This window comes from Gallinula chloropus (genome assembly GCF_964237585.1).
Source record: "Gallinula chloropus genome assembly, chromosome: 26".
Taxonomy (NCBI): domain Eukaryota; kingdom Metazoa; phylum Chordata; class Aves; order Gruiformes; family Rallidae; genus Gallinula; species Gallinula chloropus.
The window spans coordinates 2473591-2490399 of NC_140111.1; the positions used below are offsets into that span (position 1 = coordinate 2473591).

The window sequence follows — 16809 nt, forward strand, 5'->3', positions numbered from 1 at the left end:
AAAATAAAAGTATAATTTTTACCTGTTGATTGTGCTGCTTCGCTTGGCATGGCCCTGCTGAGCAGGACCTGGGGGTCATGGTGGGTGAGGAACTGAACAGGAGCCAGCAGTGGCTCCTGCAGCTGGGAAGGGCGATGGGATCCTGGGCTCCATCAGCAGAGGGGTGGCAGCAGGGACAGGGAGGGGATTGTCCCTCTCTGCTCTGCCCTCCCCAGCTGGAGTCCTGTGGCCAGAGTCCCAACACAAGGAAGATGTGGGGCTGTTGGAGAGGGGTCAGAGGAGCCACGGGGAAGCTCAGAGGGCTGGAGCAGCTCCCCTATGGAGAGAGGCTGAGGGAGCTGGGCTGGGGCAGCCTGGAGAAGAGAAGGCTGTGGGGGGACCTCACTGCAGCCTTCCAGTCCCTGAAGGGAGCAGAGGAACAGGAGGGGAATGGGCTTGTTAAAGAGCAGAGACTGGCAGGACAAGGGGATGGAGTGAAGCTGGAGGAGGGAATGGGGAGAGGAGAGACTGGGGGGAAGTTCTGTGCAGAGAGAGTTGTGAGGGGCTGGAAGGGGCTGCCCAGAGAGGGGGTGGGTGCCCCGTCCCTGGGGGTGTCCAAGGCCAGGCTGGATGGGGCCCTGGGCAGCCTTGTGTAGCTCCAGGCCTGGAGGTTGGTGTTCCTGCCTGTGGCAGGGGGTTGGAGCTCTGTGACCCTTGGGGTCTCTCCCAACCCAGACCAGTCTGGGATTCTACGATGGGCCCTTTCCCAGCTGCAAACTGGGATCACATCACCACAAGCACCCTGATCCGCTGGGCAGGAGGAAGCAGGGGCCAAGCAACCCTCCTGTGGGCACATCTCTCCCCCAGAGCTCCCTCTCCCCATCTGTGTTTATCCCTTTATTTTCCATCTGCCTGCTGGAAATCGGCTCCATCAGCTCCGGCATCATCTCTCCACCCTGAGCCGGAGCCGGGCTGTGGCTGGGAGGGGAGGACGCAGCAGCTGAGCCGCAGGGGCTGGGGAGCGAAGCGGTGACACCTCTGCCCACCACAGCACACACACCCCCCTCCTTTTTTCGGCGCCGCGGGGAGCCCGGGAGCCCCATCGGCTCCTCCCTCCCTCCCTCACCATGCTGGATATTTTCATCCTGATGTTTTTTGCCATCATCGGCCTGGTGATTCTCTCCTACATCATCTACATGCTGTGAAGCGCTGCCGGGGAAGATGCGGCTCAGCATCAGCATCCCAGCCGAAGCATCGTCCAGGTGAGCCGGCTGCTCCTCATCCCACCAGGGTTTAATTTCTGGGAAGGGAGGGTGTGGGGGGACAGTTTGGGTTTTAATGCTGGTTTTAGCCCAGCAGCTGGGTCCTGCTCAGGGCTGGGAGGAGGCACCAGGGTTGGGGCTGGGAGCCAGGCCAGCTCGGGTGGGGGATGCTGTGCCGGTGTGTCCCTGCTGGGTTTATTTCTCATCCTTCTCCCTCCTGGAAAAGCTGCTTCCCCACAACACCAACGTGCAGCTTCTGTTCCCGTGGGGGAGGGAAAGAAACCAGATCAGGGTTGGGGGGGGGAAGCAAGGCGGGATCCTGGTTGCATCATTTTAAAGGAGGCAAAAGGGGGGTGGGGGTGGGTGTCGTGTCCCCCCCCCCCAGCCCTGCACCGGGAGAAGGGGGGGTGGTGCCACCCCTCTGCTCACACACGCTGCTGTTCCCAGCATCCCTGGGTCTCCCTCAGCACTCGCCCCAGCCGAGACAAGCGTCTCCTTTCTCTCCCACAGCCACAGCCTGGTCCGTGTCCCTCGGAACCTTCTGGAAAAGCATTAACCCTCTGCAAGCAACCGGCTGCCCAGCACAGAGCCAGGAGCTGCCAGGGCTGGAGTGGGGAGAAGGGAGGGAAATGGGGTGGCAGGGGAGAGGGTGGCAGGGTGACATCCTGCTCCCGAGATGTGGGTTGTTCCTGGTGACAGGCTGGGGGGGATGAGGATGGTCCTGCCCCTGCTCGTGTGGCTTTGCCCCTGGGGACATGCACCTCTGAGGTGGGTCCCTGGGGGTTCATTTTAGCCAGCACTTCTGTTTTTAATGAAAACCCTTGAAGGGGATGAAATAAAAGAGGAACAGCCCAGGAGAGGGAGAGTGTCTGCTGGTGGGGACTCTGCCGAAACGCTTCCCCATGCACCGAGGGCAGAGCTGGGGGGCACACGTGGAGAGAAGGGGGGCACCCCCTGAGCTCCCAGCAGGATGAGGTGTTGGCAAACCCTGCCAAGACCCCCCCACCCCGTGTCCCCAGGAGCTGTGGGGGGCAAGCCAGGAGCTCCTGAGCTTGGAGGGTGCCTGAGCTCATCCTCACCCTGAAGCTCCCCAAGGTCTCAGTTCGTCTCCATGTAGAAACTGGAACGGGTTTAATGGGATGGAAATTTCTGTGGGATGGAAAGAACATTTCTGAGCTTAATTTCCCCCAGCTTGGAGAGAGCTGGGAAGGTATTTGGGGCAGCAGGAGGATTTTTCCTCCCCTTTTATGAAGAGGAGGCTATGAAGATGATGAAGGGCCTGGAGCATCTCCCCTGTGAGGAAAGGCTGAGGGACCTGGGGCTGTTCAGCCTGGAGAGAAGAAGACTAAGGGGGGACCTTATGAATGTTTATCAATATCTGAAGGATGGGATGCAGGGGGAAATGGGCAGCCCCTTTTCAGTGTCTGTGGGGACAGGACAAGGCGCAATGGCTGCAGGTTGGAGCACAGGAAGTTCCCCACCAACCTGGGGAAGAACTTTTCCCCAGTGAGGGTGAGGGAGCCCTGGGACAGGCTGCCCAGGGGGTGTGGAGTCTCCTCTGGAGAGATTCCAGCCCCCTCTGTGTGCCCTGTCCCAGGGAGCTGCTTTGGCAGGGGGTTGGATCCAATGAGCTCTGGAGGTCCCTTCCCACCCCTGTGACTCTGTGATCCCTGTGCATTCACTGTCAGTCACACACAACGCTGGTTTCAGACTGAAAGGTTCATCCTCCTAGAAGACAGAATTCCCACACATCTGGGCTCTCCTTGGAATTTTAAGCACTAAACACCTGGAATATCTGTAACAGGAGAAAGTGCTCATGGCCCATCAGTTCATTGTGGCACCGTGACACGAGCGGGTGTGAGGGAACAGGCCCCAGGGAGCTGGAATTCAGAGAATCCCAGACTGGTCTGGGTTGGAAGGGACCCCCAAGGATCACAGAGCTCCAACCCCCTGCCACAGGCAGGGACACCAACCTCCAGGCCTGGAGCTACACAAGGTTGCCCAGGAAATGGGTTGATAAACTCTTTGGAAGAGTGTGTTTACATAAACCCGGGGGATTTCGGAGTCTGGGAATGCTGGATGTGGCCAGAGTTGCCAGCTGAGTACTTGACACCATCATTTCCTGTTAGTAGAAGTTCCCCAGAGAGACAGAAAGTTGGTGACTTTGCTCCCAAGCGTGTTCCCAGAGCTCCAGCTTCAGCAGGAGCTTCCCAGGCTCTGGGGATATGAACAAGCGTCTCCCCACCACCAAATATAGTCGAAACTCAGAAGCTTGAATCATTCTGGGAGGAATTTCTCCAAGCAGAAGTCACCTTGTGAATAACCTCAGCTTGCTGAGTGTGTGTCTGATGGCAACATCTGCAGTGAGTAAGAGGGAGTGAGGAAGGAGGAACGTGTGGAATGGAAACTCAGCTGAGTGTGAAACCAGGAACAAGGATCTTCTCTTCCTCCCAGCGCTCCTCTTCCCCCCCTGAGAGCCTTAGGAGCCCCTCAGCGATGCGGAACAATCCTTCCTCCACGCCCCCATCAGCAGCTCTGCGCTGGAAGGTGAAGAGACCCAGCCCAGCAGGCAGGAGAGGTGTCTGCAGACAGACAGACAGATGGACAGCGGGACAGGGGTGGCAGATGGGACACGGTGCTCCGCAGCTCGGGTTGCAGTTGGGGCGCAGCCCTGTTTGGGCACAGGGGGAACTTCCCTTCTCACCTCGGGAGGGGGGTTTTACTCCCCCCATGGCAGCAGAATTTGGCAGCAGAAGAAAAAGCACCGTTTTCTCACATATCCTCTGGTGCACGATGCTCCCAGTTGGGAGCCCAGGGGCTCCCAGTCTGCCCATCATGAGCTCGGCAGTGTTTCACTGCGGGAAGTGCTCAGTGATACTGGGAAAGGAGGCTGGGGGGCTGCTGTCAGTTCCCAGGTGATACTGGGAAAGGATGCTGGGAGGCTGCTGTCAGTTCCCAGCCCAAACAAAACTGGTTCAGGAAGTGCCATTTCGGTGGGTTTGAGCTTTGATCCTTTGGGGGAGGAAGGTCCTTGACTGGTGGGAATGCTGGTGTAGGTACGAGCCCTGCAGAAACTAACACTGAGCTAGTGTGTGTGTGTAAGCAAAGGCACAGTTAATAATAATAATTAGTAATGCCATCAATATTTCCCACTAGAACCTGAACTCCCAGAGGGGGTGCTGGCAGCGCTGGCGAGCTGACATTTCACCTCTGCTGCCAGTGAATCAAGGACCTTGCCTTGCCCGTGGGGCTGCGCTGGCACCACGGCATCCCCTGGGACGGGCTGGGGTGGGATGTGCTGCCAGCGCGGCCCCGCTCCCGGGGCTGAGCCCGGCGCAGGATGGGCTGAGAAGAGGATGGGCTGAGAAGAGGGGGTGGTTGGAGACGCCGTGACTCTGGGTTCCGTCTCTCGGGGGGATCTCTTGGTAGCGGCTCCTGTGTGTCACAAGCCCGGGATGAGGCTCTGGGATGTGGGATTCCGGCTCGGTGGCTTCTTGGCTGCGTCTCCCTCTGGCTGCACGTTGCTCCCTGGCGCTTGGAGTTCACTCCCCATCCCTTTGGAGGCACCGGCTGGCTATCAGAGCGCGGTGTGTTCTCCTCGCTCCGGGAATCACACGTCCACGGTTGTGGCACCGCAGCGCGCTGGGGAAAATCCCCCCCCCCCCGAGCAGCGGTGCTGGGGGGCACCTCTCCAGCTCCTCGCAGGGAAGGCTTCCCCTCTGCCACCTACCGGCACTCCGCACAGCTCCCCAGCACTCCCATACCCTCCATCCCGCCCCTGCAGTTAAACTGGGAGCAGGGCAAGCTGCAACCTCCCCAGCAGAGCAAAGCCCCCTCCCCGAGCTGCTGGCAGCTGCTGAAATCAGGTGTGGGCAGCTGAGATCGATTGGTCGGCTCTCGGAGCTAAAAGCAGGTCTCTGCAGCCTAAATCCTGGCCTGGAGGAGCAGTTGGGAAGTGTCTGAGGTGGAGAAGGTGAGTAGTTGCTACCAGGAGGAAAAGAGCTGTGCTGGGAACAAGGCAGAGTGAAGTAAGTGCTTTTTATTACATGCTTTTGGTTTGAAGGCAATATGGAACATCCAAACCTTTTGTCAGCAGTGAACTCTTACACACTGTAACGAAAGGGTGAGCTCAGCCTGGGTGCATCTGAGGTGTATCTCCAACTTAGCTACATCCCACAAAGGCAAGCACACTTTGACAACTCAGTCCTCACACTGGGTAGGGAGAGGATCTGGAGTTTCTTCTACTGGGGTGTTACAAGGCAGCTGTGGGATGGGGTGGGGAGTTGCCTTGCTTGGTCAAAGCAGTGGAATTGCTTTCAGAAATTGCCTCTTTCTGCTGGAATTGAGTGTAGAATCTATAGAGCAGAGTGAAAGAGTGAGGGAGGGACCCTGGTGAGCTGGAAGCATGTAGCTGTCTGCCTTGTTCCCAAGGGAAAAGAAAATGAAAGGATCAAAATGGTTTTGGCTCTGACCTAAGAGAACATTCTTCAGTCTGTGTGTGAAACCCACCACAGTCTGTGCGTGCAAACATCCGCAGTGGGAGAGGAACGCAGCGCGTGTTCCCAAACCACAGCCCCAGCCTGGGTCCTCAGCGTGTCTGAGTGCAGCCTCAGAGGAGTAAAGTGTGAGGAGCTGGGCTGCTAACCCTCAGAGTTCCCTCAGTAACGTCCTGTGAGCTCATTCTGCTGGCTTGCCATGGGTCACCAGCAGCTCCTGCTGCCACTCCAGCTCTTGCTGGAACGGGAATGTAAGAAGTAACTGGATGCTGCAGATGTAGAATAAATAACTAAAGGGATCCAGCAGGAGTAGGTGAAGAGCCTGTAGAACTCGGAGTATCAGATGGTGTTGCTGTTGTTTCTCATGGTCATGTACAGGATTTCTTTGTGGAAGTTTGCTTGTGCATTAACAAGGTGAAACAAATTCAGAAAGCTGCTGTCCTCTTCATCACGGTCCCCTGCCAGGGCAAAGAAAACCATTTAAAAGTGATTAGTGGAACTAAATGACTTCTTTGAAGATCAACCTTCCTCCTTCAGCTCCACTCTGATTTATGAGGCATCAGCTACTGCACCTGATGGCCTGACAGCTGTGAAACAACACGGGGGACTCTCTCCAAAATTCCTTCTCCAGCTTGTCCAGAGATGGACAGGAACAACTGTGGGTTCAGACAAAAACCTCTCCTAGCTGAGCAGGCTGTCTGTCCTTACAGCTCGCCACTGGAATCAGTCCCGAGGCTTTATGGAGGCTGACAGGCTGTGGACAGGGAGCAACTGCAGCTTGTTGAGCTGAGCAGCCTGGCTGGCAGCTGCTGTCCTTAGACACAGAGCAAAAGGAGCTCAGGGCTGATGATCCAGTGGGATGAGTTTTAAAGGACTTGTGGTTTCACAGCCCCAGCACTAGAGATCTCTCAGTCAAGAAAGACCAGTGCCAAGGGCATCCTGGCTTGTGTCAGGAATAGTGTGGCCAGTGGGTCTGGGGAGGGGATTGTGCCCCTGTGCTGGGCACTGGGGAGGCTGCACCTCGAGTGCTGGGTCCAGTTCTGGGCTCCTCACCATCAGAAGGACATTGGGGTCCTGGAGCCAGTCCAGAGAAGGGCAACCAGGCTGGGGAAGGGGCTGGAGGGCAAATCCTCTGAGAAGCAGCTGAGGGAGCTGGGGGTGTTGAGCCTGGAGAAGAGGAGGCTGAGGGGAGACCTTTTCCCCACCTCCCCTGCCCTGCCAGGAGGGTGCAGAGAGGTGGGCGATGGTCTCTTCAGCCAGGGGACAGGAGATGGGACAAGGGGCAATGGGCTCAAGCTGCCCCAGGGCAGGGGCAGAGCAGATGGGAGGGACAAGTTCTTCCCTGGCAGAGTTGTGGGGCTGTGGCACAGGCTGCCCAGGGAGGGGCTCAGTCACCCCCTGGGGGTGTTTAACAGAGGGGAGATGAGGTGCTCAGGGGTCTGGTTTAGCACAGGATGGGAATGGTTGGACTTGAGGATCTTAAAGGTCTTTTCTAACCTTGTGGTTCTGTGATTCCTAATTATGACACTTGATTATTTTCTGTTAGCAAAATTACTCCCATATCGCTGTGACACCCCCCTGGCTGTGTCCCCTCAGTCAGCAGCTCCCCCTGGCTCCCGACCCACAGGCTTACCGGACAGCACTGTCTGCAGCATGTCCATGACCATGTGGGCAAAGGCATTCTCCACGCACTGCAGGAAGTTGCTCCTCTCCCCTGCCGTGCCGAAAACTTTGCAGACCTTCTGCATCATTTTGACTGCCCAGTCCATGCAGTACAGATCCTTCTCACAGACCTGACACAGAGAGGAGATATTAAAGCACACCCTTATGAGGCTATAAAAGGCACGATTAAATCTTAGAATTAGTTATTGGTTCTAGTGAATGACTAGAAGAGTGAATGACAGTTGCAGCCAAGGTCTGGAAAATGAGGGTTCATTATTAGAGGCTGTTGTTGGCATGCTGTTGGAGGAGCTTTGCAACCTTTTGCTAGTGGTCCTCTTCCTCCTCCTCCTCATGGAGAGGCTTGGTGCTGGCCAGGGACTGGATGGTGGAAGGGTACCAAGCCTCTTGCTGGATGGGGAAAGAGTTTTCAAGGTTGAGAAAGCAAATCTGGGGGGAAATAAAGAGAGAAAAGGCCAAAAGGCTCTGCTCAGCAGCACTCACCAAAGCCAGGAAGACCATGAGCCTGGCCAACTCCACAGCTCTCCCGTTCACAGCTTTACTGGCCATGAAAGTGAAGCAAATGTTGTTTCCACTCAGAATAAGCAGCCGAGCGTTGTTCTCCAAGAGCCACTCCCGGGGAACCACTTTGTAGTAAAACAGAGAGGATTTTAGTGATCACTGAACAGGAAGAACAGAGTGCCACAACAACTGCTGGGGAAGATGGGAATTTATGAATAGCCAACTGGAGTTTGCATGGGAATACCCTCTGGGATGCAGTTGCAGCAATGAAGCTGTGTAAGCATTTCCTACCAGTGATAGAGCTCGTCATGACACCTTCTGTGGTATCACCTCACCCCAAACTAACTTTCAGGGCAGCTGTTAATGTTGTTCAGCAGAATTTTGGCTTGAACAAAGGTTATGTTTTCAGTTTACACAGTCTGGACAATGTTTCCTTAATAATGTCTAGACAAGACTTGAATTTTAAAGGTCTTAAAATCTTTCACAATGGGGAATGGCAGCCTGAGTTTGGAAGCAGTACTGGGTCTCTCTCATCCCCAGTCTCTGAGTGCAATGACTTTTCCAGTCACCCCACAGCTCCTGTGAGGGAAACTGCAGCTGGTTTCCCAAGGCAGTGCTGTGTCTGAGACAGGCTTGTTGCCAGATTGGGAAGGCACGAGCATATAATCCTATGGATTAATGATAAAGGCAAAAAAACACACCTGACAGCTCATCCACAAGACTGATAACATCATCTGCTGTCCATTCTCTAGCTTCTGTATCGTACAGCAGTTTAATTGCATCTGCTAGACCTTTCAGACTGGTCTCATCTGTTGGTCCTTCTATCATTTTCTGCCAAACCACATGTCCTGAGCAATATATTAATCACAGCTGCTGTTAAGTGGCAAAGTAATTTCTTAAATTAAAAATTCCTTCTAAACTGGGCCTTAGGGCAGAGTCAGAGGAGGGGAGTTCAGGTAACACCACTCTGTTGTCGTAGCAGTGGGATATTTCCTATCTGACACTTTCATAGGGACACTGGTAGTTGCAGCAATGAAGCAAAGGGTGATTTAAAGAAACCCAGGTCTGATAACTGAGTGAGAAAGCAGCTTTTCTCCAGGGAAAGCACCAGGAGGTGCATTCGAGTGAACTCTGCCCAGAGCAGGGGAGAATAGAGGAACAGAGGTGCAACTTCTTCACCTCAGAGGTAATTATTATGTCTATATGGATGTATCTACACACACACAGACACAGACACACACACACACATATCAATTATTTGGTATATGCTAGTGAGCTCTGGCTAAGCAGAATGCTGGGGGTTGTTTTTTGAGGCAAGACATTTTCTTTGCACAAAGCCTGGGTTTCAGAAAAGCTGGACCCTGCCAGGGAATCTCATCGTCAGGGAACAGGCTTTGAACCTGAACTACTCACCATCCAGAGAGGACACTGGCCCGAAGATGATGTAGAGCAGGCGAGCTTGATTGACCATGGGCCAGGGCTTTAAGATGCGGGTCAGCCAGAACGCGGAGTCGCTGCGGTGGGCCCAGTGGTTCAACAGGACGCGGCGGCAGAACAGCCGTATCCGCAGCTCCAGCTTCCGCGCGCTCCCTGGGGCAGGAGCAGAGAGGTGTTAGAAACCCAGCAAGCCTTGTCTGATACACACCAGCACTACTTTTTTTTTTTTAATTAGTTTTCCTTGGAAGAAAAAGGAGGATTTCCTTAAAGCTGCCCAAAAACATCTGGGGGGATTTAATGAAGCTCTCAGCTGTTACTTCCCGAGTCTGGATGGTTTTGTTGTGCTAATTCACAGTGGAATCTAGGGGTGCACCCTCTGGTGCTGTTCTGCAGCAGCTCATGCATGGCTTCAAGGGCTTCTGGTTTTTTCTGGGGTTTGGTTTCTGGCATCAGGCAGTGGGAACAGGAGGAAGTGTTATGGCTGAGTATAAAGCATCTGCAGAAATACCCAGTTCCGGTCTGGGTGGCGTGAGAATTCCCTGAGAAGCCTGTGCTGCATCAGCGCTGGGTTTCATAGTCACAGGGGCTGGAAAGGACCTCCAGAGCTCATTGAGTCCAGCCCCCTGCCAAAGCAGCTCCCTGGGACAGGGCACACAGGTCGGTGTCCAGATGGGGCTGGAATCTCTCCAGAGAAGGAGACTCCACACCCCCTGGGCAGCCTGTCCTGTCCCAGGGCTCCCTCACCCTACTGGGGAAAAGTTCTTCCCCATGTTGGTGTGGAACTTCCTATGCTCCAACTTGCAGCCATTGCCCCTTGTCCTGTCCCCACAGACATTGAAAAGGGGCTGCCCATTTCCCCCTGCATCCCATACTGAAGACATTGATAAACATTCATAAGGTCCCCCCTTAGTCTTCTCTTCTCCAGGCTGAACAGCCCCAGCTCCCTCAGCCTTTCCTCACAGTGGAGATGCTCCAGGCCCTTCACCTCTGTAGCCTCCTCTGGACTCTCTCCAGGAGAGTTTCAGAAGCATCTCACCTAACTTTGTACCCCAGCACTGGATTTCTGCGTTGGTTCCTTTCCCACTGATTCCACTGGTGTTGGTGTACAACAGAAGAGTCAAGTCCATGTTAGTTAATATAAAAACACAATGTATGCATTGGCTTGATAATTGGAATGATTCAAAAAACCCTAAATGCCTCTCAAGACAACTCTTTGCTACAGAGACAGAAGTGCTTTGCTTTTGGTGAAGAAAAACAGCTGAATCTATCTCTGTGAAGGCCAAGTTCTTGCTTTAGAATGGCCACTTCCTCCATAATACCAGAGGTAACAGAACATACAGGGCAGGGTTGGTGCTGCAAGGCTTAGCTGAGCCCAAACAGCCTCAATTCTAGATGCACTTTGTTTGGGGTAATCAAGCTCGATTTCCTGGCTTCTCTGTGAGAGTGCATTTTGATTTGGTAGGACTTTTGTCTGCTTTGATGATTACCAGGTTTGCTGCTGACAACTGTCTGTACTTTGCGGGGTAAATTGCTCCACTCACAGAGGAAGTTGAAGACCCGGTGACACTCCAGTTCGTCCCAGCCCGCTGTCAGGATCTGAGGATTACAAAAGAAAGGGGGTGAACAGGAACAGATTTGAGCCACACACTTAGGTCACAATGCCATTTCTCCCATTAGTTACGTAGCCTGTCAGAACAGAGAGGGGAGGTGTCATACCTGGGGTGTGACGCCAGCACAGCATCTCCCTGATGAGCACAGGGAAACTATTATCCCCCACAGAGGGGCTGCACATTATGGCAGAGGTTGTACTTGAGCTTAACACAGCCCAGAATCAAAAGCTGCTGAGGGTGTTCCACATTCAGGGCTGAGCTCTTATTTTTGAACCTCAGGTGGAAAGGCACCCAAAGGTGTTCACTACAGAGGCCAATGTGCTGGCACAGAGTTACCTGTAACTCTGAACCATGGCAAGAGAATAACTTCCTCTTTTTGTGTTATCAAAGACTTCATGCTGTGTATGTATACAGCACCTGGATGCATAAGTTTCTAGGACTTAAATGAATTTAAAAAGTGCTCAAAGTGCCAGTTATTCTCAGGGAGAATTTGTTTCTGTATTTTTTTTTAAGGCTGCATTATGTCAATTCTAACACTTCCCAATCAAACATCTCAGGGAGCGTTAAAAAGGTCCTGCCCTGAACATCTCACTGCATGCTGGCAGTCACAGCAGTCATTACAGTAAATAAGCTGTGGATTGCTGAACTCAGTTATCTGACACTGATTTTTATTTGTTTTTAAGTTGATTTTAGCTACCACAAGCTGACAAACATCCTGGTGAATGATGTGCGTAGCCCTTTACTTTTAAACTAAACCATCTCTGCTCTGGATTTGTGAATTTGAAGTTCTAATAAAATACTCCCCTTCACCCATATTCTCCCATTCTCTTCTTAGATAATAATTGCTAATCAAAATGCAGACTGGTTGGTAGTGAAATCCAGACCAAGGAATTCTCAAGAGTCCAATCAGCAACTTTCAGAGCCAGAAAGGAAAATGAGAAGTGTGTGAATAAATTCCTTCCCTGCTGCCCCCCAAGGCTAAAATCCATCCTAGAAAAACCTTACAAACCCACAGATTCATCCTGAAAAAATACCTTATTGTCTCTTATATTTTTATATTTGTGATACTTGCCTTCTCTCTGTAAAGGTGCCATACCTGTAAAAACACCCCATAGCACTGTAAGCCTGAGCAATGCAGAGGACTTGGACACCCAATAAGTTTGAAGCAGGAAACCTGCAAGTGAAAAACACTGGTGATTTCTCTTAACTGGCTGTAAGCTTGTTCCTGTGATTGAAAACTCCCTGCACTATGTGGGTACATCAGTACTGATTAGAGAGGCTCAGAAGGATTCCCTGCCCTTATTGTGTAAGGAAACAAGTTACAGTACCTGTGTTAGGGCTGAGTGTTACGTTCACAACTGTGGGCAAAGAGGTGTGCAGAAGGGAGGTGGGATGAGCAGCCCTGCTTCCCAGGGATGGGAATTTCTCTGAGGAGCTGTGCTCTTCCACTGCAAACCTTCCAGCTGTCCACAAGCTGCAGAAATGTTGGCAACCACTGGTTTTGGCATGTAAAATCTTAGTAGAGCAGCCCAGTGTTCCATAGGCCAGGTTAGGCCTATTGATTATGGTTATTAATAAAAAGAGCCCAATTTCAAACCAATACATTAATTATGCTGATAACCATCTGCCTTCTTGAAATGGTGTCGTAAACACAAGGGGCAGTTCCACACACCTGTGATAGGGATGGCAACTTACTTCTGAGAGAACCTTGTGTACATACTTCAGCCTGTCCTTTGTAGGCAGTAGAAAGGTGCATCTCTTAAGCAGCAAGCCTGTGAACAAAAGGAACACAGGACTGTGAGAACATGGATGTGGCACATACTGAATTAGCTTAAGGCTTTGTATCTCAAGGATGTGTGTGTTGCTGAGGGCAAGCTGCTCCTGTGAGGCAGAAAGAGCAGCACAGAAACTGTGCTCTGGAGAAGGGACACCTTTTACTAAAGAAATGTGTCCCAGGAGTATGTAGGCTTCCTATGCTGTAACTTGTTTATTGTGCTGTTTTAAAGCCCCTGCTAGTCACAGTTGGAGCCCTATTAAAATGACTATATTTGTTCTAGGATTACAGCTGTTAAAAATACTGGAAATAAACATTACTCGTCGCACCTCTCTTAACAACACCCTGGGGAACGCTGGTTTTCCCCTTACATCATGGAAAGCTGAGCTTCCAGAATTTTTTCAAGATAGCCACATGCCCTAAAAAGAAAAATATTCTCAACTGCCTTAATGTAAAACATAGCTAAGAGGTAAAATAATTTTCCCATACAGGACTGAAATGGTATGTGTTTAGGATGTCAGTGTCTGGAGTTCATTATAGCATGGAACAGCTGTTTGAGCAGCATTTTTTTTCTACACTGGTAGAAAATGGGTTGCCAGCTTCCCCTTCAAAACCTTTCACTGGATTGAAAAATATCTATCTTGCTTGTTAATTATTCAATTAAAAGAGAAAAGCATGTGCTTTTTCAGGGGGGAAAGGAGGAGACATTTTTTCCTGTGTTGTCAGTCTCCCAGAAAAATGCATAACTTCCCCAATGTCAGAAAGTAGCTCATGCATTTACTGTGGTTCTGAGTTGACTCTTTCCTTATTTAGAAGTGTGTTAGCATTCCTGTGTGACAGCTGTAATTTATTCATCAACCCAGGACACGGTCCAAAGCTCAGTCAAGTCCATTTTCTACTGACCAGATTAGACTTTGGAGAGAACTCCCCAAAGAACAGCTGGAACTGTTGAGGCAGGGTAGCTGGAGATCAGAATACAGCCATCAGCGTTGGGGGAAAACAGTGTTAGGGCTGAGCAGAAGGTTTGGTACAGCAAAATCCCCCCTCTCTGCAGAAGGGCTGTGCTGTGATCGTGTGTAACTCAAGCCCATTTTAAACAACGATTGAAATCCTGACCCTGTTACAAGTACTGGAAGCTTCTACCCCGGCCTTGAGTGGAGCCAGAGCCCTCTGAGTTTAAGTGAGATTGATGTGGTACGTAGACCCTGGTCAGGCTCTCTGAACAGGGATGAATTTTTTCCCATCCAGCCCCGTCCTTCCTGCTGTAAAGTAAATATTGATTTTTGCAACTGGCCTCTTAACAAAAACGTTCTCTTGAGCCTTCCCAGGATGACACACATCTTGACAACCATCTTTATGTTTTGCATGTGTCACAGTTTTACTACTGGGTCTACTACAGCCATGGGCTCACACCTACCTTGGAATAACAAGTTGCTATTTTGTATCTGGCTACTACAAAGCCCAAAGCCGTTTTCATTAATTTTTAATTAATTTTAAAGAATTGTGGGGGTTCAGGCTTCATTTTAAAAAATAAATCACTAATACTATTTTAAGCTACCTCAAAACCTACATGGGTTGCTTGCAATAGGAGCTCTTTAGTCCTATTTTAATCTTGCCCCTACTTTAATTCCTTTACCTTGTGTATACCTTTATTTAACGCCCTAAATTCAAACTACCCTTACAGTTCTGCATCTAACCATGGCATCATTCGACTTCTCTGTCAAACAAACACTGTTTTCTTTATCAGCAAGGTGACAAGAAAGAGATATGGATCAGGCTGTGCTTTAATTTAATTGGCTTCTCTGATAGAACACTTCCTAATGAGTTAGAATTAAAGGGGTTTAAAAATTAGTGGCAAAGTTAAGAAGCAAACAATTTTGAATTAAGGCTTTCCTCATCACCGTCAAACCTGTGTTATTTCAATTAGGTTGCTATTTTGGTACACCAAAAGAGTGCTGAGCTGCTGAGAGAAAGAACAAGGGAATCTTTTCACCCAGAAAGGGTTTAGTTAGCACACAGTGTGTCAGGACAGGAAAAGCACAGACGTTTCCACGTTGCCCTTAAGCTCAGAGTGAGAGGGAAACGTTCTTCATGCCTGTTTCAGCCTGGTACAAAGCTGCCAGGGAGAATTCGAGTCACTGACAAGTGTGATACCATTTTTTGTGAGGAGCACACTTCTCTTCTAAGCAGCAGAATGTGATCTGCACTGCATCTCAAGGAGACTAGGGAGCAGGCTTTCTGATGGCAACAGTGGTTGGTCACTTTAGAACTAGGCTGGGTTTAAGCCCTGCGGCTGCGTTTCCCAGACTGAGGAATGTGAGCTGCTCCGCAGTGACACATGAAGGCAGCCCCAACAGCCAAGCTCCTCCAGCCAGCACGGGGCCTGAGACTCTTGGTTTCTGCTCCAGTTTCCAGCAGTGGTGTCCAAACAACCTAAATTTGGAAACACCTACTACTGAGAACTGATCCTCTGCCCAAGTGCTGCTTGCCATGTAATAAGAAACCCCTCCCTCCCAAACATACAAGAGGCAGAATGTACATTATTTTTTCCATAACTAAGTGGGTTTGGAATCGTTTCAGGTAATTCCTCCCTCCTCCCCCTGCCAGTGAATGGGATCTGAGTGGGCTATTTGGCACGGGGAGGAACTTCACTGCGCAAATGATCTGGGCCGTATCCTCAGCATCGCACTGATCGATGGATAGAACAGAAGAAACCTTTTAACTGAGCATGGTTCTCTTCTTAATTGTTACCATTTGCATGAAAGGATCACCTAGAGATTTGTAGTGCTCTAAAAGAGAGGCTCCTTCTCTCTCGCCAGGTAGCTCAGGGTTATGAAAGTCCTGCAGTAAGAGCCTTCGGTTTCCTGATGGGGTTGAGATGTAATTAATAAGGCGGTTGCTGATGGTTTTCGACACCATGCTCAGCATGCTGATGTCCTTCACTGAAAAAGCAAACCCCAGTGAGTATACTTGCATGAAAAAGGGCTGATCACTAGTCAATAACTTTTATCTTGCTTCAAAAATAGGTCAAGAAATGAGATTGACAAATACAACAAAATTTAATTACTCTTTATCTCCTTTGCCAACAGACTGTGGTAATTAGAAATGGAGAGATCTAAGGAGTAGTTTTTACACATAAGAGGCAAAGAATGCTTCAGACAGTTTGCAATTATCGTTTCAGTTTTGGTCATTTCATACATAAAAGCTGAGGATTCAGAGAAGTCGTCACATCAAATCACTTCAGCTGAAAGCTGAAGCCTTTTTAGGTAACAATGGCTTTTTCTGAATGAAAACATTTTGTGGCAATTTTCAGGTATTGGAAGTTACACCTTCCTTATTCATCCTCACCTGAGAGGTAATGCAGGACCATCTGAAAGATCTCTAATGGGAGGGTTTTGAAATCCCCGAGCGTTGACAGGGATTGGGAATCGGTGTGCAGGGTGTTGCCGCGCTGCTGCCTGCAGCGACGGTTACTGCGCCTGTATTTGTGGTTGGGAATCAAGGTGTAGCCAGGCCCTGCAGTGGATGGCATTGTTCTGCTGTTCCCATCAATTTAACCTGGAGGAAAAAAAAAATAATAGCCAAGTCCTGTTTTCTGAGGGAGGAAAAGAGTATACTCAAAACTAGGCTAAGAGGAAATCACTCTGCTGCAGATACAGCAATGGAGTGAGAAAACCTTGTCGTATACATAGGATGCATTTTTGATTTGATTCAGTGCAATGACATGCAATTTACAGAGTAATTTCCTAATTCCACATCCTGGAGAACAGTATGTTCAGCTGATCACAGAGGAGGAGAAGAAAAAAGCACAGGGAGACACCGTATGAGTAGGACAGCAGAACGTTAGGAAGATCCAAATGGAAACTCAAGGAAGTATATGTGATGGTATGAGACCCAGTAATTAATGTTCTCCTACCTTCTGATGCTAAATATGCAATAGATTACAAAAAATGATGGGGATGCTATTGAAATTAGAGGGATAGACTACTTAAACACACTTCCATATGACTAAAAAAAAAATTAGAAGTATTTTCCTGCGGCATTTAAGCTAAATTTAATATAGTGGCCAT

The 16809-nt window shown here is 50.3% G+C and overlaps 1 protein-coding gene across 1 annotated transcript; it reads right to left on the reverse strand.

Annotated features, from left to right (window-relative positions):
• Positions 1-6076: 6076 nt before the first annotated feature.
• On the reverse strand, positions 6077-16271 carry FBXO47 (F-box protein 47; the record flags this gene model as incomplete). The annotated part of the gene is made up of 10 exons (XM_084275361.1): positions 6077-6195; positions 7371-7530; positions 7901-8043; positions 8620-8766; positions 9332-9508; positions 10843-10951; positions 12062-12139; positions 12661-12737; positions 15511-15681; positions 16088-16271. 10 exons carry the CDS (start codon positions 16269-16271, stop codon positions 6077-6079), a joined length of 1365 nt encoding a protein of 454 aa, XP_084131487.1.
• Between the last annotated feature and the right edge of the window lie 538 nt (positions 16272-16809).